Source organism: Somniosus microcephalus, chromosome 4, assembly GCF_052327205.1.
Source record: "Somniosus microcephalus isolate GS21.2 chromosome 4, FLI_Smic_1.0, whole genome shotgun sequence".
In the NCBI taxonomy this organism is placed as follows: domain Eukaryota; kingdom Metazoa; phylum Chordata; class Chondrichthyes; order Squaliformes; family Somniosidae; genus Somniosus; species Somniosus microcephalus.
Window position 1 is genome coordinate 196,512,537 of NC_140990.1, and position 22,836 is coordinate 196,535,372.

Consider the following 22,836-nt stretch of genomic DNA (forward strand, 5'->3'; position numbering starts at 1 on the left):
ATCCTGTGTTGCAGTCAATACTTGAGCTTGTTCACTTTTGGCACTGTAGCAATTGCATGTGTGGCCATAGTTGGTACCCACAAATAGCAATTTAGCAAGCTCGGAAAGAAAGCTTTAAATGACGGCTGTGGTGCTGTTGTCACTGTCTATGTTTGAACTGTTTTGGACTAAAGGTAGTAGCTTAACAATTATAACACCAATTGCCCAATAAGTCATTTGAATGACAGGACCGCAGGGCACTCAAATCTGCCACTCACTAAGATGAGTCGCCTTGTTTCTAGGCTAAGCTGCTTAGTGAAACATATTTGTGGAGCAGAGTGGTCCACTTGTGAAGGCAATGGTACGGGAGTGGAAAACTGATTACCACCTGCTACACTTCACTCGAAGGATGCATTTTGTTGATTGATTAGAGTGTTTGCTGATGTTATGGCATAAACTACCTTCCTCAAGAATGTAAAAAATATTAATAAAGAAAGTGCAGAACAGTTTCAGCAGTTTAATACATTATATTTAAGTGGCCTTAGATTTAGTGCTTCTGTGTCCCAACAAGATAACTGGGCTTAAGATTGCAGCCTTTTTACTCAGGTTTACATTTCAGTACTAAAAAAAGGTTTTCTAATTCTTCGGCAACAAGATGGTGGGAAGCTCCACTCATCAAACTACATGTATAACTCCTACCAGCTAATAATGCAGTAGTATCAGCATTGGTCTCCAAAGGGTCCAGAAAGGGATAATCCTACCCTCCCAGTTGAGGAACATTGAAAGACTGTCATGGAAAAAAACCAGAAGAATGCAAAGGTTTCAGTGGAGAATATTTTTGTTTTTCCCCTTTCTCCTAAATGCCCTGATTAATGATGGAGTAACATGGGCACCAGCCTGTTCTTCATTTACAAGCCAGTGCAGTATTAACAAATATTCTACCTGAGTGATATCAGAGAAAATTCCAATCCATACAAGTGTGCGCTTCAGGCAGGTGTCCCTGTATAATGATGAGAAATGTGACCCCTGGCTGATTTCTTTTTTCTCAATTCTGAGACTAATTGTTGCAACATCTGCCACTTCGACCAAGATTAGCTAACTCAATGCACAATAGAAATCAAATCTGTGTTCTTCCTGGTCAGTACGGTTTAGCACCACACCAGGTAATGTATTTGGCTGCAACCATCAGCAGAGAACATTTTTGTGGGAGCAGAGGCATTTTCAATCAGTATTACATGTTCTGGACCAGTACGGAATCTAAAAATGACCACTTCAGCATGTCCTGCAGGAACAAAGACACAGATCTTTCTTGATGAGATGGTTCTGTGTACTGCCTCAGTTTACAGCTGGTAACAGGTCATTTCCTTTCAATCCATTTCCCATCCGGAAAGTAAGAGTACTTTTGAGAGTACAGCAAAAGAATTAAAATGAGTATATCTCTTACCAGATAGGTGAGATTTTAAAACATTCTACATGAACTGCCCAAAAAACTTTGAAAGTGATATATTGCAGCACGGTGGCATAGTGGTTAGCACTGTTGCCTCACAGCGCCAGAGACCCAGGTTCGAATCCGGCCTCAGGCAACTGTCTGTGTGGAGTTTGCACATTCTCCCCGTGTTTGCGTGGGTTTTCTCCGGGTGCTCCGGTTTCCTCCCACAGTCCAAAGATGTGCGGGTTAGGTTGATTGGCTATGATAAATTGACCCTTAGTGTTAGGGGGTTAAATACGTGGGGTTACAGGGATAGGGTGGGATATATGTTGGTGTAGGGGTTACGGGGATCGGGTGGGATATGTGTCGGTGCAGGCTCGATGGGCCGAAATGGCCTCTATCTGCACTGTGGGGTTTCTGTGATTCTGTGATTTGTTTTCTCGCCCGCCTCCCCCCCCCCCCCCCTCCCTCCACATTACAACAGTGACAACACTTCAAAAGTTCATTCATTGGCTGTTAAGTGCTTTGGGATGTCCTGAGGTTGTGAAAGGTACTCTATAAAATGCAAGTCTTCCTTTCATTCACATTGGCATTCTCTTTTAAATCCAGCAAACCTATGAAGTACAAAAGAGTTGTTAGCTCTTTAACAGTTAACAGGCAACAGTATTATATGTGTGACATCTGTTTCCTCAACTTTTCTACTTGACTTCTGAAGTGCAAAAATAACCTGAAGCCAGTCATTAAGCTGTCAGTAATAACAACAGAAAATGCTGGAAAAACTCAGCAGGCCAGGCAACATCCGTGGAGAGAAATTAGAGTCGACGTTTCGGGTGAACCCCTTTTCTGTTTTGAAAAAGGGTTCACCCGAAACGTCGACTCTAATTTCTCTCCACGGATGTTGCCTGGCCTGCTGAGTTTTTCCAGCATTTTCTGTTGTTATTTTGGATTTCCAGCATCTGCAGTATTTTGCTATCGTATTAAGCTGTCAGTGTCCATTTTAGCAAATACACATCCAATAAAAGGCTGCACAGTCTCCTTAAAAAAAATAAAGTGACTGTGCTCAGCTGAAAAATTAATAAAATAGTTTAATCCAAAATACCAGACACACTATGGATTCCTGGATAGCCAGTCCGAGGAAAATTCTAAGCCTGGCCAAGCAAAATTAATTCTACAACAAAATGTCGCACCTGGTTCACAAAAACAAATCAACGTAATGTCACAAAATGGGTTAAACTACTGCCTTTTCAGTCTAGTTTGTCCCAAAATATCATGGAAGAGTATATCCCTCTGCATTATTGAAATCTGATTTACCTCCTTAAGAAGTCCCATTATCAAGAAAGAATGTTGGATTATGAATAACTATTCGGTGGGTGCTATGCTGGAAGCTGCCACTGTTTGTGGATCTTTACTTGAAAGAAAGACTTGCATGCAATCTTCCCTTTAATTTTTTTACGGTGCGTAGCCCCTTTCTGCGCAGCCCATTCAAAATACCGCGCATGCACATTTTTCCTATTTAAAAGTCGGTGAACCAGCTGTGTGGTCGCTTAAAGGGAACATTGCTTGCATTTATATAGCACCTTTCACAACCTCAGGACGTCTCAAAGTGCTTTACAGCCAATGAAGTACTTTTGAAGTGTAGTCATTGTTGTAATGTAGGAAACGCAGCAACGAATTTGCACACAGCAAGTTCCCACAAACAGCAATGTGATAATGATCAGATAATCTGCTTTAGTGATGTTGGTTGAGGGATAAATATTGGCGGGATACCTGAGAGAACTCCCCTGCTCTTCTTCGAAATAGTGCCATGGGATCTTTTACATCCACTTGAGAGAGCAGATGGGTCCTCGGTTTAACGTCTCCTCCAAAAGACAGCAGCACTCCCTCAGAACTGGAGTGTCAGCCTAGATTTTGTGCTCAAGTCTCTGGAGTGGGACTTGAACCCACACCCTTCTGACTCAGAGGCTAAAGTGCTACCAATTGAGCCACAGCTGATACCTAATGAGCATGAGCTTTAAAAGAGGAAAGAAAACTAGAAAAAGAAACTACGGTTCATGCTAATTAAATCACTTGGGGAACCCAGCCGTACCAGAAGGCCATATAACAGTGCCTGTAAACTGGAGTCAAGCATCATTTTTCAGATGTACCTGCATTAGATATATCATTTGTTCACATGTGTTAGCCGCTGAAATTACCTGTGTACACAGTTTATCCCAGCAACTAGATCCCTGGATGGTAGGGAGGCCAGGGCCACGGAAATTACCCTGCATAGGAAATTCCTCTTCCCAGCGTCGTACCTCTCCAACTTCATGCGCTGTGCTTAGGGTGAATGGAAGTTCCGCACACCCCAAGCCCAGTCAAGAACTGGGGGCCAGCAACATTCTGAGTGGAGATCCAGCATTTCCAGCACTTGTGCCCTGGATCCAGCACTGAGACTGAAGATTTTTGGCTCCGATCTGTTTTATACACAGTTTCATTTGGATGGTTTCTGTTCTTGGAAATATATTTGCAGTCATTCCATACATGAAGCTAGTATTTCTGGGGACTCTCAAAAGTCAACATTGTTCCAGATTGCAGCTGCACAAACACAGAATTATGAACATCCATGTTTATTATTTTTATTTAAAATATTTTAATATTTGATATAAAAACACAAGAAGGCCCCAGTTTCAGTCTCCAGTCTTTGTTGAGCTAGATGATGTCGACTGAGGAAGCAGTGTCTGCGTTACAATTGGTGTCAGTGTTTCCGATCAGGGAAAGGGGCAACAATCATCCAAGGTTTCCACTGATGTTCATTAGTCAATGACCTTTACTGGAAAGTATGCAAGTTTGGGCATTGGATGAGGAGAGGTTAAGGCTCGGGTACAATACACTCCACAAGCAAATAGCTTTTGGCAATATTAACTTATGAAGAATGGTTACTTGAAGTACAAAAAGGCAGTGGTCCCTGCAGAACCATAAAGCATGAGGTGAGAATTTTTTTTTAAGTCTTGATATAACCAGTTAAAATTTAGAATTGGCTAGGTTAATTTAAATTCCTGAAATTTGGATTTTGTGCAATCCTTATTAATCAAGTATAAATATCAACCAAGTCTCCATTGTACACTGTTGTTTCACCACAACCCAACTGCACTAGAACAGATGCAGTATCTCCTAGGGGGTCTATTAATTCTACTTCTTTTAATGAAAGGACCTTCACTAGTGCAAGAGCTTGCAATGTTACCTAGTTATTAAATTAAAACATTAGAACAACAATTTAACCTAGCCTCTGAGGGTCAAATGTAAAAGTATGGGACAATGCCAGGAATGGAGACAGATTTATCAATATGTTCAGGACTCACATGAAGGTCCCTTAACTCTGATATTTAAAGGCTATTCTAATTTCATGAATATAGTAAATAGTTCTAATTTATGATATGGCCTACTTCTATTCCTATGTTTTAGGCAAATGGCAGAAATTGTGTTAGAGATAAATAATTTTGCCCGTTTGATCATGTAATCAGTTTTGAATATTCAAGTTATTTCAGCCATGGACGGATTATGGTGGAATTTCCTCTATGGGCACCCATGCCCAACACGATACAAGGTTTGACGAAAATCTGATACTTGCCTGCAAATTATTGAGGCTATCCTTGCATCTTTCTTTCCCCAGGGGTATCTTGCTGCTCCTGGTCCAACAAATTGACTTTCTGTCATTGTGCCTTTCTCTCTTGATGACCAGCTTCTTCGAGATGACACTTTCTGATTACCCTCTTTTGTGAGAGTTCTTCAGGGATGGCTGATGGTGGATGTTCCGTCTTTGTATCTCTGTAGTCAGTTCGCTCTGAATGACATTTACTAATTACCCTTCTGTGACTTGTATACTCCCTCAGCAGTGCCTGAAGGTTGATGTCCCATTGTGTCTCTGGTTAGCTTCTTCTGAAAGACAAATCTGATGAAGTCAGTCCACAGACGAGAGCAGTGTGTTCATTGTGGAACCCCCTCATCCCTCCTGAGAGATTCCTTTTAATATGTGCCGTTCTGTTGGTATCCAACTCAAACTACAATGCTAACAGAACCACGCACACAGCATTTTACATTCTGTTGGAACGGATCCAAGGAAATCCCAACAGAAGAAAATGAGAAATTGTGGGAATTATCAGCAAAGCCCTTAAATAAATAAGATTGTTAACCTAAGGTAGGAGAATGTAATCTTAGATGTAAGATCCCTTCCTCTCCTGAGGGTTTAGGGCACTGTTTCATGGGTGCTTATCACACTCTGGTACTTTACCCACATCACCATTAATCATGTGTAAGCTTTGACAGTGAATATTGGCAGGCTAGTGAACAGCTGGTGGGTAAGAGGGTCACCAAATCCTACCCCGATTCCAATCCTGATCCTGTATTTTAGGTATAGCATAATTTAGAAGTTGAGTAATGCTCCCTCTATACTGTCTCAAAAGTGTAGCCTAGAAGCCAGTGTGCAGCATATTTTGAATTTATTGATGGTTTAGCAACCATTCCACTTGTTCAGAATGAATAACCCTGATTATTTCCAGCCAGTATGGCTTGACAGTGATGGGCGAGCCTATGTCTCAAAATTCATCCTGAACAGACGCAAAGAGAATGGCGAACATTGTCATCAAACACTTTTTTGCTACTTTTGCTCTGTTTACAGCTCAGAATGATCAAAAGTTAGCTGCATTACAACAACAGTGACCATAAGTTAAAATCCATAAACTTCAGAAATAGTTTACTTTTGGACAATCTCTGATTGCAAGTTAGAATTATGTAGGAAATCATCCAATACAAAATTTTCAGTAATATTTTACTGTTAAGTTTTGCCAAGAAAATTAAACTGTGTGAAGTGGGTTATTCACAGACCTTCAACAGTGAGATATTGATCCATTAAATACCTCTTTCAGCTCTCAAATGCAGTTAAACACACACACTAGTGTTTTCATATGGAATCCTCAACCAGGACAAGTTCAAGGGTCGGATAACAGGCAATCTTTTGTTTTCAGACGAGCAACAGTGATGTTTCTGTGACTTAGCGATTGCAAGTTGTGAAGAGAAATTCACAAAACTGAATTTGTTTTCATTAAAGAAAGGAGAATTCAGAAGAGACATGACCCAGATATTTCGAATGGCAGAGGGATGGATAATGTAGATGCAATCTCCACACAAGAAATAGTTTGAGGCGAATAGCATAGATACATTTAAGGGGTAAGTTAGATAAACACATGAGGGAGAATGGAAGAGAAGGTTATGCTGATATGGTTAGATGAAGTAGGGTGGGAGGAGGCTCATGTGGAGCATAAACACCGGCATGGACCAGTTGGACCGAATGGCCTGTTTCTGTGCTGTACCTTCTATGTAATTCTGTGTATATGTAAAACAAATTATTTAAACAATGAATGCTGAACTGGAGAACACGAGGGCAAGATTAGCAAACATCAAACAGGACTTGAGATAAGAACGATTTTTTCCGACACAGTGTAGTATATTCACGGAATTGTCTCACAGGTAAAGCAGTTAATACTGTCAATTAATACCTTTAAAAAAAAAAAAGGGCTGGATGACTATCTGGCCGGGAATTAGATTGAGGGTTATAATGATAAGTCATACCTGCCAACCTAGTAAACTAGCAAAAACTGACCAACAGCTTCCAATAAGATGTAAAGCCCCCAAAAACTGGCAACTCCAAAAAAAGAAGTGCACTAAAAGTGCCGTGTAACACAGGCTTGTAACCTCACCTGTAGGTATACCTAACAGTCTTGTCGTGGATTTTGATAATCGGGGGGCAGCACTGTGTGGCGGGGGCAGGTTGGTAGAGGACCTTTGTCTTACGGATGTTTAGTGTAAGGCCCATGCTCTCGTATGCTTCGGTGAAGGTGTTTACGATGGTTTGGAGTTCGACCTCCGAGTGAGCGTAGACGCAAGCATCGTCTGCATACTGTAATTCGACGACAGAGGATGGTACGACCTTGGATCTGGACTGGAGGCGACGGAGGTTGTCAAAATCCATGACAAGGCCTTGGACAACGTGGACCACTTTCCATACCTCGGGAGCCTACTGTCAACAAGGGCAAACGTCGACGACGAAGTCCAACACCGCCTTCAGTGTGCCAGTGCAGCCTTCGGTCGCCTGAGGAAGAGAGTGTTTGAAGACCAGGACCTCAAACCCGGCACTAAGCTCATGGTCTACAGGGCAGCAGTGATACCTGCCCTGCTGTATACCTCAGAGACATGGACCATGTACAGCAGGCACCTCAAAGCACTGGAGAGGTACCACCAACGCTGCCTCCGCAAGATCCTGCACATCCATTGGCAGGATAGGCGCACCAACGTCAGTGTTCTTGCTCAGGCCCACATCCCCAGCATCAAAGCTCTGACCACACTCAATCAGCTCCGATGGACGGGTCACGTTGTCCGCATGCCCGATACGAGACTCCCAAAACAAGCGCTCTACTCGGAGCCCTGGCACGGCAAGAGAGCCCCAGGTGGGCAGAGGAAACGTTTCAAATGACACCCTCAAAGCCTCCTTGAAAAAGTGTAACATCCCCACCAACACCTGGGAATCCCTGGCCCAAGACCGCACAAAGTGGAGGAGAAGCATCCGGGAAGGCGCCGAACTCCTCGAGTCTCTTTGCCGGGAGCAAGTGGAAGCCAAGCGCAAGGAGCGCACTTCAACCCAAGCACCCCACCCACCCCTTCAACCACCGTCTGCCCCACCTATGACAGAGACTGTAGGTCCCGCATTGGATTAATCAGCCACATGCGAGCTCATTTTTAATGTGGAAGCAAGTCATCCTCGGTTCCGAGGGACTGCCTAAGAAGAAGATACCTAACAGCCCTTCACTCATATTGGAGGGGAACAAAACCATGGAACAAACTTTAACTTTAACACTCCTGGCACAGAGCTCCACATGTCAGGACTGAATATCAGAAACTAAGGTGTACACTTTGGCAATTTTCTATCCTTAAATCCGAATGAACAATAAATAGTCGGGGCATGCACTGAATTCCTGATGTGCTGCCCCTACCCGTGAAGCTCTGCACCGGGAGTGCTAAAGATGAAAATGTATCCCCAAAACTACACAAAAGCCTAAAGAGAAATCAAATTATTGAAGGCATAAGTTTTATTTTCTGGAGGGAAGGAATCAGTCATGATTCCAAAAAAATGTTGTTTTTTCTACACTTTATTTTGTGCATTTTCCAATATATTGGAGTCCACAATAAATAAGGGCGTTGGATTTTTCTTATTTACAAAGGAAAGGACATTTGTTCAATTTTAATGAAATCTCTGCCATTTTGAAAATAATTATTTTTCTTTATATTTTAAAACTTTTTTTTACACCCAGTAGCAGCAGATAATCTTTCACTGAGAGAAAAGTAAATTTCTTTTTAAATTTTCCAGTGGCAAATAGAAGATTTGAACCCTGTTTTCTTGACCATTCCCCGTCAGGACTGTAGGCAGCAGAATTACAATTATGCCCATTTTGTCAAAATATTGCTTTGGCCCCACAGCTTGCCAGCTGCAAGTGCATTTTTAGATTGGGTCCAGAGGCATGTTTCCCTGGAAAATTGTGTATTTTTTATGTTAAACATTGTCATTATAGTTCATTGTGAATACTATAATTCATAATGGATAGATTTTTAATCTTAAATAGGAAAAATGTGACATTTGGATTTTCAACAAACCAACCGAACCACCACTCACTCGCTCCAACCCTTCCCTCCATGGTTCGTATACTCTACCTCATTCACCCACTGCTCAGAAGACGAAGGCACTCTACACATCCAAACCCAGTTCACAGAGCCACTTTACCCCCTGCAACACTTACTCAGATCACAGAAATACAGTCTCCCCCTCTAACCCAGCTCAGGCTGGCAATCTTCTCCTTCTCCCCTTCAATTCAACCTGGCACTCTTCTTCCCTCCCCTCCTCAGCTCTTGTTGGCACTCTGCATCACCCTCGCAAGTTTTTGCTGGCAGTTTCAACTCCCTTTCTCAATTTATCCTGGCTTCTCCCACCCTCAGTTTATGTTGGCACTCTCATACTCCTCTCCCCTGCGCGCCCCCCCCCAGTTCATGCTGGCTCCTCCTCGGCCTTCTTCAGTTCATGCTGCATGTCACTTTTTCCTCCTACAGTTCATGCTCCCTCCTCTGAGTTCTCGCTGGAATTCTCCTTCCACCCTCCTCTCAGTTGATGCTGGCACTCCCCCTCCCCTTTCCCCCAATCTCAGTGCCAGGTTCTCCCCTTTGGCACCGATCAAGGGCTGATATCGAGTTCAATTGATTCTGCTGTAAGCCAAAACAATTGAACATTGCTGCTTACTGTGGGTGGGAATCCCTGATGCTGTGGGAATTCCCACCCACAATTAGCAATCACATTAAATTACTTCAGCTTACAGCAGCAGCAACAGGGCTTCATAAGAAATAGGAGCAGGAATAGGCCACTTGGCCCCTCGAGCCTGCTCTGCTAGAAGCAGTAGAAGCCGCAGAATGGCACAGAGGGAGGAGAAAGAATATCACAGGAGCAGCGGTGAGGGGAAAAGGGGACAGTCCATGCTGAACTTTGTCTGCAAACACTGTCCCCAAAATGGTGACTGTGCATGTCATTTCCCATCATTAATGCTCAACAATGCTGGGTGTCAAGAACGCTGCTGCCTTCCTACTGTCCAGTGTTGCCAAGAAGTTGAGGAGGTGGTTGAAAAATTAAAGAGCTGCTTTGCCTAATGTAATTGATCGTGAAAAAAAATTATCTTTCCAGCCCTGGGGGACCACTGGCTGCACTACACTGTGGCAGGTACCCCAGCCATTTCCCCACCAGAGGCAGGTTACACAGCAACAACTGAATTAGGAAATACCAGCAAAAAATCTTAAATGAACATGCCCTGAGGAGACCAGCAAGTCAGCAGTTATACCCTGCCACCAATCCAGCAAAATCCCTGACAAATCGTAAAATCTAGGCCTGGTCTTGGTTATATAGTGAAGGATACAAAGTTAGATAGTGAAGGATACAAAGTTAGATAGTTATTCTGGAGCTTTGCGTGATTTGCTTTAGATGGGGTTGTGGGGAAACAGTTAAACCTTTCCTCTAGCGACTAAATGGACTATGCAGAATCCATAAAATAGTGGACTGCTTTTGTTTTGTGGATGGAACAAACTTTTTAAGTCAATTTTTTTTCCCCCCATTCCATACTTAAATTCTTATGTGCTAATAAACTCAAACACTGTAGACCACACCTGGAGTACTGTGTTCAGTTCTGGGCACCACACCTTAGGAAGGAGTGCAGTGTAGATTTATTAGAATGATACCTGGACTCCAAAGGTTAAATTATGAGGTAAGATTACACAAATTGGGGTTGCATTCCCCAGAATTTAGAAGGTTAAGTGGTGATTTGATCAAAGTTTTCAAGATATTAAGGGGACTGATTCCGCAGTCTAGGACTAGGGGACAATATCTAAAAATTAGAGGCAGGCCTTTCAGAAGTGAAGTTAGGAAACACTTCTACACGCAAAGGCTGGTAGAAGTTTGGAACTCTCTTCTGACTGGGTCAGTTATTAATTTTAAATCTGAGATTGGAGTTAAAACATGCAGGCGTACTTATCCTCCTCCAGTTCTTTCTTGCTGCCTCCTGTGGCCATTGCCTAGGCCCAAAGCTCTGGAATTCCCTGCCTAAACCCCGCTGCCTCGCTACCTCTCTTTCCTCCTTTAAGACACTCCTTAAAACCTATCTCTTTGACCAAGCTTTTGATCACCTGCCCTAATTTCTCCTTATGTGGCTCGGTGTCAATTTTTTTTGTCTTATAATACTCCTGTGAAGCGCCTTGGGACGTTTTACTATGTTAAAGATGCTATAGAAATACAAGTTGTTGTTGTCGTTATGCGCCACCTTCTCCTGCAAGAAAGAGGGAAGTGTGTCAGTGAGTGTCCTATAATATGTTTGGGTGATGTAGTTGTCATGGGTGCATAGCTGTGAGTGTGTGCGAGCTGTGAGTTGTGGGTGCGAGGCTTGCAACAGCACTAATTGTGTGAGGTTGAGGTAAAGCATATGAATTGAAGGGTTGAGTACAGATTGATAGAGATTGTTGGTAGGTGGGTGATGGGGGCATAGTGAATTGAGCAGGGGATGAGGCTAGTGGCGCAGTTGGTAGGATATGCCATTTAAAGATGAACTTATTCACCTTGACAACTTGTGTCTGATCGTTATAGCTTCTTCGTGCACTGCATCCACGTTCTTGGAGCTACACTCCTGGCACTGACCTCCGCCACTACTACCTCCTGAGCATATGTCTGGAGGGCCTCCTGTCCCCCTGCGGACACAGGATGTCTCGCCTTCTCTCTACGTCTTGCACCAAGACCTCCCGTGCATTGTCAGACAACCTTGGTGCTCGCTCTCTCGCATGTTCAGCCATTGCTCAAAAAATCCTACCACTTCTTCCCTCCACAATGCCCTTATCAATTAAGAGGTGCAGGCTGTCCTTTAAGTAGCGCTCGCCACTCACGATATCTGGACCCCTGCTGATGCGTGCAGCCAATGAATAGCGCAGATAGTGCTGACTGTTCGCAGGAATCATTTAAAACAGCAGGCAGCACAAATTTAATGTGCTGCCTGGAACACAATGAAAGGGCACGGGTTAATCGTGTATCACGTCCGTTTTCAGGGGTTAGTCATTTAACCCCGCTTATTTCTACCAGTCACAGCGGATCCTGGCAATGACCACATCTTATTTTTCTCATTCTAACTTCCCCTAATGCATTGTGAGTGCAAATATAGGAAATGTTTTGATTCACCAGGACATGGTAACCTGACTATGCATCACTCTCACCGACTGAAGGGGCAATGCATTCAGGAAGCAGTGGTTCAATGCACTGGTGTATTCACTGCATCAAATATATTGATTAATCTGTCAGAGACAGGCTCAGCTGCACCCTGGCCGGTTCAGACTAGGTCTCAGTTGTGTTTCTGCCACAACTCATCAGCACAACAGCAACTTATTCCAACATGCCAATCCCAAATGGTATTTTGAAGGTTGAACTGTACCGGCTGTCTTATGCCGTGTAATTAATTCTCAGACCACAGCGAGGTGCACCTGTTTGGATCATTTGTTTTAATGCTGGGAGAACAGAAAAACAGAGAGGTTGAGAGCAGTTTGACTTTCTTTTTGTGTCCATTTTTCATTATTTTCTGGTCTTCCCCCTCCTGTATTTCATTTCTTCCCATTGCCTTAAAACTCTGGAACTCCTTTTCTCCCTCAGTCTGTCTTTCCTCTTGTAATTTTCAGATTTTTCATGCTTTCTATCACTACATTTATACTGACCCAATGAATTACACTTGGCCGCTTAGTACATCATCTCTGCCCCAATAATAATACAAGATATAATACTCACATCCTCTTGAAGATTAAAAATGAAACAAAAAATTGCTAGAAGTCAGCAACTGCAAAGAAAACAAGGTTACGATGCTCCAGGTGTGTAACCCTTCACCAGAACTGATGGCTGAAAGATGAGCAGGCATTCTAGTAAGAGTGGAAAAAGTTGAGCGAAGAAGGGAAGAAATGAAGGCGAGAATCAACAGAGAGGGAGGAATGAGTGACCTGCAAACTAATATTTCTCTTTTGAAGATCAGATGCTTTTCAATCAAGTCTATTTGATTTCTGAAGAATAATGGCTCAGGTTTTGCTGCAGCGGGGCATCTCGCAATGTGCCTCATTTGTTAGACTTTTTTTCACCCTTTAGCTCAAAATAAAATTTCCCTGCTACTTGCTGGAAGTGTGTGCTGACAATGGCACGGCAAGGGCAACGGGGCATCTGGGACCTTGGGACCAACAGTCTGTCCTTCCCAATGGGATTTAAGTATTGAGAAAGAAACAGGAACAACAGAGAAGGAAATAGGGTGAATTAGAGTTAAATCAAGCACAGAAAGAGAAATTAAGAGAGGGAAAGAAAGATTGGATTAAGAGAGAGATAGAAAAAAGAAACAGAAAGGAAAAGTAAGAATAAAAATTCTGATTTAATTTTTTTTTTCAATCTCTAACAACAGTTTACCACCGGTAGGAATGAGACTCCACAGTTTAAAGTCTTCCTTTTCTGGGCCGTAGAGGTTGAGTGGCATTACAGGAACATAAATCTCCTCATTAAAAGGATACTTACGCTGTTAAGTAGCAGCCTTAACTTTCTGCGGCGAGTTTAATTGCCAATAAAAGCGCAAATTCAGCAATTTCATGAAACTTTTGGTGATATTGATGGCCATTTGCCGTTTTAACATAAGAACATAAGAAATAGGAGCAGGAGTAGGCCATTCGGCCCTTCGAGCCTACTCCGCCATTCAATGAGATCATGACTGATCTTCTGCCTCAACTCCATTCACCTCCCTTGATGCCCTTACTAGTCAGAAATCGATTGACTTCTGTTTTGAATATACCCAGTGACTGAGCCTCCCCCGCCCTCTGGGATAGAGAATTCCAAAGATTCACCACCCTCTGTGTGAAGAAATTTCTTCTCATCTCAGTCCTGAATGGCCTTCCCTTTATCCTGTGGCTGTGGCCCCTGGTTCTAGACTCCCCAGCCAAGGGAAACATTCTCCCAGCATCCGCCCTATCAAGCCCTCTAATAATTTTGTATGATTCAATGAGATCCTCTCTCATTCTTCTGAATTCAAGAGAATACAGGCCTAGTTTACTCAATCTCTTATACGACAGTAGGAATCAATCTCATGGACATTTGTTGCACTCCCTCTATGGCAAGTATATCCTTCCTTAGGTAAGGAGACCAAAATTGTACACAGTACTCCAGGTGTGGTCTCACCAATGCTGTATATAATTGGAGTAAGATTTCTTTACTCCTGTACTCAAATCCTCTTGTAATGAAGGCCAGCATACCATTTGCCTTCCTAATGGCTTGCTGCAGCTGCACATTCGCTTTCAGTGACTCATGTACAAGGACTCCCAGGTCCTTTTGAGCATCTGCATTCCCCAATCTTTCACCATTTAGGAAATACTCTGCCTTTCACAAGGCTAAAGGTGGAGCGGGGCAAATTGTCCAGTAACTTGTGGCGTCACAATGCACGGGGTATCTCTTCCTCGCCACAATCTGCTGGATGATTTACACATTAATAACGGTGAGCACCATTAAACTTGCTGTTATTTTGGCAGCAAAATCTGGGCCAGTGTACCTTCCCCATCTGTGCGGAGAAGGGCACTTAAATTATTGTAGTTTTTGTCTGCATTCAGCAATGCATTTGTCAATACAAATTGATATTTACAATCAGACTTGCTGCACTGCCCAATATGGCACTGAGCCGCACAGACCAGGAACATTTGTGTTTCAATCCATGCTCTGTGCTGATCTAGCTGGTCTCAGCCAGGGTGACCGTAAGAGTGATATCATTGGCCTCAACACTCCTGGACTTGGGAGTGGGAAAAACAATCTAGAGTTCCTGATCACTATCCATTGGCTTTATCAGAAAAATGCATCTATGAGGACAGGATCAGCCTTGCCTGTAACGCCCGTGTACTGTCAAATATCTTGCCAGCAATTACTGTCCAACTTCACATGCGATGAATATCCACTTGTACTGGAGGCCTACTGATGCTGTGGAACACGATCCCAGAATTAATTATTTTGGATGGTGAATCATGGAGGAATTCTAAGCCCACCTAATGATGTTAGCATGACAGTCCCAAGCAGTAACATTTCACAGTAGTAGGAATTAAACTATTGTAACACACTTCAGCTGCTCATGCATGTCACTGATGTCACACACAAGAAAAAAAATTAACACTAACAGAGTCCCTGACCCTGCCATCTCATCACCACCATTAGTGTCATTCTGCAAATGTATAACATTTCAATAAAATATATTTCCATTTACACATTTCTCCAGGGTCTCCGCTGATCTTCCACCAAAGTTATGGTGGGAGATCAGGAGAACCCCACGGAAATTCTCTCCCATAATGTTTTAGTGATTTTTCTTTTCTTTTCATTCTGTACTGCCCTCACACCTCATAACATTCCTCTGCCCAACCACCTGCTCCCTGGTGTCTACCAAGGCCCCTTTTTTTTTTATTTTTATAAAAGAAGTACAGAGTGACTGGCTTTGGGTAGAGTCATATTCTGATTTGTCATTTTTTCCCTTTCATACTGGGTAAGCCCTGGGTGTAAGACACATTCTGCTCAGTCTCCCCCCATAATGGCACATCCACGATTGGGAACCCACCAGGTGGGAGTTGTGGACACGAATTGATGTTCTACCATTCTGTGGCTGAGAACAGTGGAGCTGCAACACATGGTTACATCATTCAAAATATAGGCCGCGATTTTGCAAATGGATGCGGCTTGGGAGCGGGTCAGCTGGTTTCCGGCTTCCAGTCCCACCCCCAACTACATCTGGCCCACGGATGTGATTTTACGTCGATTGGCCTTGTTAAGCCCGCCCTGCGGGCTTGCCGGCCAATTAAGAAGAAGCCAGTCAGATGACGTAAAGGGACCACGCACAATTTTTCTTTGACAACTTATTTCTCAGTGTTTGACAGTATTGAGGTGCTGCAAACACTGACAATCACTGTACAAAGGTGAGCTCTTGCCCCCAGGCTCTCTAATGACACCCTCCACAAGCTAGAACAGATGGCAGCTGCAGGTGAGGTTACAGAAGCGATCTGTCACTGGTGAGACAATGAGGTGGGACTAGACATTCAGTTCAAAACTTGTTACCTACAGAAAAGTGTAAATGCATTAAAAATGATTTTCCCAACATTTTCTTACCTCTGAAACTCACCAGTGCACCATTGGACCCGTCACACCACTTCTGCAGCTGTCATCAATGCAGAAACATTACAGCAGACTCACAACACGCCACACTTACCTGTCGTGGTGTCCGGACATCGGGGAACCCGAGGTAGAAGCAGCAAAATTGAAAAAGAGCCTGTTAACAAGTATCAAGTACCTGTTAGCAGCCAGGTAAGTGGCTATAATCCTCTTCCCGCCGCTAGGTGTCGGGTCCATGCGCAAATCAGAGACCCGACACTTGGGAAGATTGATTGGAGGTGGGTTGACAGCGGGTTTCCTACCCGCTGTCAATCTTTACGATTTTGACAGCGGTCCCGCCTCCAATCCCGCACTCTGAGGACCGGCAAAATTCCGGCCATAATGGTTTTTTTTTTTAATTGTTTTTTTTGTTGCATATTATACATTCATTACTGTTTGAATAAGTAGAATTTTGCACCTACAGTTTACAATGTATAATTACAGTAATTTAGCACTCCTGGAATAGATCCAGCAATGCACTACTGCTGACCTCACTCAATGGACCAGCCCATTGGATTCTTGCAATGAAACTATCCTCTAATATTTGGTTCCAAAAGAGGCTTAAACAAACTCATGGAAAAAAAGTGTTATTTTGTTTGAGGTAGAACAGCTGTTTTTATTAACAGGAAATTGTGGTATGCCAGAACAAGCCTGTCACTTTATGATTGATCTCAGTCCTACCTGCCTACCCATCACCATATCTCTGTATCCTGTCGGGAATAAACCCGTTTATACTATCCACTTCAGTTGGCTTCCCTCGTAACTTATTCCAGCCGATTACCCTTTACATAAGAAAAATCTTGCCTAACCTTCTCTTCTCACTTTAGCTTCTGTCCCTTGGTATTTGAACCTTTTGCTAGATCAATGTTGTTAATTCCTTTTCATAATCTTGAAAACTTCAATAGATCACCTCAAAATTTCCTCTTTTTCAGAGGAATATTCCGACTACTTTAATAAGTTAAATTTCCGATGCACAAAATTATCTTTGTTGCTTATTGTGTACCAATCTAATCTTATTAGTATTCTGTTCCATTGCAGTACTGAATATTCTGAAAAGGTAATGAGAGCAGCACACACAGTAAAATAACATCTTACCCACAATGCTTAAGGGGAAGTTTTACCTTATTTATAATACAGTAATGCTGTCAGTGTCCCCACACACAGTCTGCACAAACTGCTGCTTTTATATAATGCCAGATCATTTCTACCGAATAAATATAAGATGATTACACCAGAATGAGCAATTCTGCAGTGTTCTGGCTTCTATCTTTCTTCTGTGGGACAACAGAAGATTACCTCACTGAAAAAGTTTGAATGCAAACGGCATGGAACTAAGCAACTGTCTTTGCACAGTGCCACCACTTTACAATCTTCACTAAGAGGCCCCTCAGCCTGTAGTTGCTTGCAATCCATGTCTAGTACAAATCATAGGTGACACCGACAGTGAGGGGGGTCAGTCATCTCCAATGCCCTCCATATTCCTTGAATTTACAACTGTTCTTTCAAGTTAAAAAGTGGCTATTTTCAGATGATCAGCCTGTAATAAAAATGTGCTATGTATTTGAATGACAAACTAAAACTACTGGAAGACAGAAGGATGAGATTGTCACAACTAACTGCTACTGATCAAAATCATGACGATAAGAGATTGATTGAAAACAGAGTTGACAGCCATCAAATTTAGTTTTGACTCCTTGAATACTTTTTTGATGCCTTGCTGTTATTTGAAAAGACCATCTTGCCCATTGCACTTGGATTTGTACTTGTCCTTCTCCTTACGGGGTCGGGGGGGTTGTCCATTTTTGGAATCGGGTTTATTATTCTGCTTCATTTACCACCAGCATATAAAATATGTTTTAACAATAAGGCTTAACAGTGGTCAAGTGGTTCATTTCCAGTCATGAAACCATTTAATTTGGGAGGAATGGCCTTTACTCCCCTCCCATAGTTTCTAATGGCCTCATTATAACAGCACAACAACTTATATAGCGCCTTTAATGTAGTAAAATGTCTCAAGGCGCATTATAAAACAAAATTTGGCACCGAGCCACATAGCAGATATTGGGGCAGAGGTAGGTTTTAAGGAAAGATGGGCATGGATTTGGGAGAAAACAACACGTTCAAGGACTTGAGAAAAAAGGGAGCTTGGAGATGGGGTGCTAGTTTGCAAGGACGGAGGGGTCAAGTGTTAGTTTTTTGGGGGGGAGAGAGGTGATGATGGTAGATTTGAAGGAGGGGGACAGTACCTGAGAAGAGAGAACCGTTAACAATATCAGCTAACATGGGAGCCAGGAAGGGAAGTTGGGTGGTCAGCAGATTAGTGGGAATAGGGTTGAGGGATCAGGAAGTAGGTCTCATGGTGGATTGGTGGAGGTTGACAGCTCTGAATTCCTTGTTGACCACACTATTCATTAATGATTTGGTAGAGAGTAATATTTATAATAGTGTAATAGAATTTGGCAATGACATTAAACACTCCGGTCAAATCATGAGTATGAGTGAGAGTGATACCCTTCAAAGGGTTTTTGACCAATTAAGTGGAAGGAATAAAGAATGACAGATGGATTTTAATTTGATAGGTTGCACATCATTTGTGGGAGGTGTAGGTTTGATAGACATACTGACCTTTTTATGTTCTGTGCTTTCTAAATGTACACACTTCTATTTATAAAGTTCCAATTAACTTACCACTTGAAATAAATTTACACATGGAAACAGTAGGGTTAATTTTTCTCTCCCACCACCTGCCAGAAACCAGACAGGTGCCACATACCCTACGTGCACTGTGCCAGTGAAGGGAGCGGGATGGCCACATTTCCTGGCCCAGGCCATGCTCATGGACTTGTTGCCCTCCTGACACAAGTCCACCTCCTGAAAGGACCTAACACTTATGTTCTCAGACAACACTGAACCATTGGGAGATCAGACATAAAGAGAGAGAGAGAAAGAGGGAGAGACACAGAGACAGAGGGAGGGAGGGAGATGGAGAGGCGAAAGAGAGCAAAAGGGCAGAGATTCCTGGCCACAGGCCTTGTAGCCTGCCAGAGACCAGCAGCCAGAAGACCCCGAGGTCTGAAGATTGCGTCATGGCAGAAAGAAGAGGACCCTACCTGCAACCAATCTCCACATTCAGAGTGCTCCCGAGACCCATATAACCATAGAGGTTTACAACACAGAAGTAGGCCATTTGGCATATCGTATTTGTTCTGGGTCTTTGCTAGAGAATTCCAAAACCATTCCCACTGCCCTGCTCCCCCGCATAGCCTTGTATCTTCCTCCACTTCAAATATTTATCCATTTTTCCATTAAAAGATGCAATGGTCTCTGCCTCAACCATTGCTTGTGGCAAAGCACTCCTTGCTGCATCAAGACATTTCTCTTAACCTCTCTTCTCTCTTTCTTAGTGATCATGTTAAAATGATGACCTCTCATCACTAACTCCCCAACCAAAGGAAACAGTCTTTCCCTATATACTATACAAACCCTTTATCATTGAAAACCAAAATCTCTGTTGAATTTCCTCTTGCCCTTCTCTACTCTGGTGGAAATGAGTCTTTCCTCATAATAGTTTCCCATCCCTAGCATCATCCTAGTAAATCTACATGGTACACTCTCTATGGCTTTAATGTCCTTTCTGCAATGGGTTAAAGAAGAGGCCTGGCACAGGCCCCATCCTAAGCTTTGTGGGGTGGCCCTGCATTTGGGCACCCCATGGGTGGATACAAAGGAGTGAGGGGAGAAAGCCAGGAATACCCTCTCCCACCTAAGGTTACCAACACTGCCAGATTGCCCAGCCACAGAGAAGCATCTGGCTCCCTGACGTCACCGGCTGCCGCTGCAGAGAGCCATAGCTTGCCACATAACATTAGTTATATCTGACCCAGTGGTGCTGGCTGTGGTATTGTAGAAAGAGCATTACCCTTATATGATTTGTGGGAATGCTTTATGGAGCAGTGTAGAAGGAGGTTTTTTCTGCATCTATACTTGGCCTCTTGAGTGCTTGATAATGACAGTGGTTACAAAAATTGATCACCCGTTCCACCACTTCTTTGGAGCACAAAAAGTGCCCCACTTTTCCAATAGCTGTTGGTCCTTCAATGTCCTTTATAACTGCAAACTTTCAGGTAGTATTACATCTACATGCTCTTAAGAACTGAACAGATGGAGCCTTGCCATTTTCTTGCATTCAAACTATTTATTACCTCCTGCAGTTTGAAACTTTAATGGCTGATGAGCTGACAGCATCATTCATGCTCTTGTTGTCTCTTTGTTTCTTGCAGCTTGCAATTCTCACAGAACTCTCTCGCAACCGAAGCAGTGACAAGCATGGCCTACTCCATCCTGGTTCAGTGGCAAATAGCGTCTTCCAAAATGAGAATTTCCAACTGCGTCTGTCACCGCCTCCGGTCATCGAGGACTAGTGTTGCAGATGATGTTTGTGCAATCAAAATGGACTGAAAATTCTTAACATATACCATATGGTTTGCATTATGATTTAATACTAAGACTGGAAGTACTAATAGTTCCTACATATCCATTAGCTCTTGCATACCTAAAACTGCTGTTATTAAATAATAAATGTATGTTCTATGTTACCTCGCTGTTTATTTCTGAGTATGGAAAGAGTGGGACAATTGAATTTTCCACTTTCTGCAGAGACAGTAATGAGCACATCTATAGCTTTCTTGACCATATTTACCTTGATTTCTGTTATATAAACATTTTTAGGGCAGGTGGTCAGGGGAGATGTGGATGTTTTAAAACTTTTTTTCCACAAAAGATGCTTGTCCCTTGAACAGTGTTTCTCCCCCTCCTCTCCTGGTAGGGTACAGTTCCACAAACACTAGCCTTCCCCAGGACCTTGTACAGCTGACCATTCTTCATGTTTGAACCTAGATTGGTGAGCTATACAATCGTTCGTCTACCTTTTTCAACCATACATAGGCAGTGGTTGAAAATCCTACCCCATGGGGAGCAACACAATCTAAGCCTTCCCCCACGTATTGACACACGCACACTTGAGAATGAACACTATTGTCCTGGCTGCAAGCAACTAACTCAGACAGGTTAGGGATCGAACGTGAAACCTTCCTGGTCCATTTGGCCCACATTGAGCGATGACTTTACCCACTAGAACAGCAGCGGAGCTCTGCATTCTGTTTTTAAAAATCTATTGTTGTAAGTTCACCAAACATTAATGACACTTGGTGTGGTAAAAGGATATCCTGGGCATGAACGGTTCTAAGGACGTGCCATCAGTTTCATACATTTTTCGACCTTTCCATACCTTGTGCAACTATAGAACAGACACACACACAACCAAATTGGGCAGTTTAAATAATGGTTAAATCCTTGATGGCAGGGGTCCTAAAGTGCACAGTCTTCAACTGCAAAAGATATTCCAGGGATATCAGGCTGCCTCAATCAGAACAAGATGACTTTGAAATATACAAGGATGAGGAGGGAATAAGATGAAAGGTAGATTGAAAGCTTTTGCATCACTTGCATACATTCCCAGTCACCGTTGGAAAGATGTGCACATCAAAATTAAAATTAGTATTATCTGTTTTTGCACACAGAAACTACAGTTCAACGCTCCCACACCATAAACGTGGGGCTGTTTAAAAAACATTGGCCTGGATTTTGTGTAGATAGTAATGGTGAGGCTAACCGCACTCACCATTATAACGGAATAAATCAGACAGCAACATCTGCTGTCCGCACATGCACAGTTAAACGCGGAAATCCAGAAGTTGCTATCAGATATACCCCGCTTCTATACAGGCTGTGCTGTAAAAGTCCTCACAGATGGACTCGGCACTGAAATCAATGTAATGGTGTGAAGCTGGGGTACTTGCCCACTAATGTAGAGATTCACGTATCTCTGGTAAACAGGATCGAGTGCAAACCAATATGGTGGGTATATTGTGTTTAATCGGCATTTAGGACGGAATATAACACACTAGTAATACAGCAAAAACATACGACCGTGACAAACAGCTGGTGCCGGACCCGATCAGACAGACGGCTGGCATGCGTGAACAGTTCTCTGGCTTCCGGCCTCTCTCTCTCTCTCTCTCTAGAACCTCCGATGGTGAGCGTGGGATCACTCTCAAAAGAGCGTTCAACCAGCCCAACTTCTCTTTGCAACTCCTGTTCGGCTCTCCCCTCCACTGTCTGTGTGGGCAAGCCCTTGGGTTGTCACTTTTATTCTCTTCATAGGAGTGGGCCTGAGGCCAAGTTATTGACAAGACCATTTAACCTATAGAGGTTCCTCTAAAACCTCATCAACCAATGGAGCGTCGAATTCTTTGTCTCAATTCTTGGATGAAAGCCCTCCCCAAAAGGGGGTCTCATTATCTCATCCAATTTATCTTTCTTGTTTTTACATTTTGAAGGTTTCTCCATTGTAATTCGTCTTATCTCTCTTGACTCTATCCTCCTTAACCCAGCAAGTACAAGACGGCCCTGTCCCCCTTAATCATGACCCCAGCCAGAGCTGTTGCACATTAGCCAGTCGCTATCTCACCTTCATCTAGCAAATGGCCCATTCTAAGATGGATACCTTAGCCTCCTTAAATTCCTTTCATTCTATGTCTTTTCCTAATTAACTTTTAATTATCTTCGCAAGCAGTTT

At 43.0% G+C, this 22,836-nt stretch overlaps 1 protein-coding gene across 10 annotated transcripts in view; it reads left to right on the plus strand.

The window, feature by feature from the left end:
• vps8 (VPS8 subunit of CORVET complex) overlaps positions 1-20,794 on the plus strand; it is a 957,961-nt gene extending 937,167 nt beyond the window's left edge. For all 10 annotated transcript variants that reach the window (XM_085985662.1, XM_085985663.1, XM_085985667.1 and 7 more), the window contains one exon: positions 20,480-20,794. In XM_085985662.1, coding sequence (XP_085841788.1) covers positions 20,480-20,620 — 141 coding nt within the window. In that variant the 3' untranslated portion in view covers positions 20,621-20,794. The remainder of the gene's footprint in view (positions 1-20,479) is intronic.
• The last annotated feature ends 2,042 nt before the right edge of the window (positions 20,795-22,836 follow it).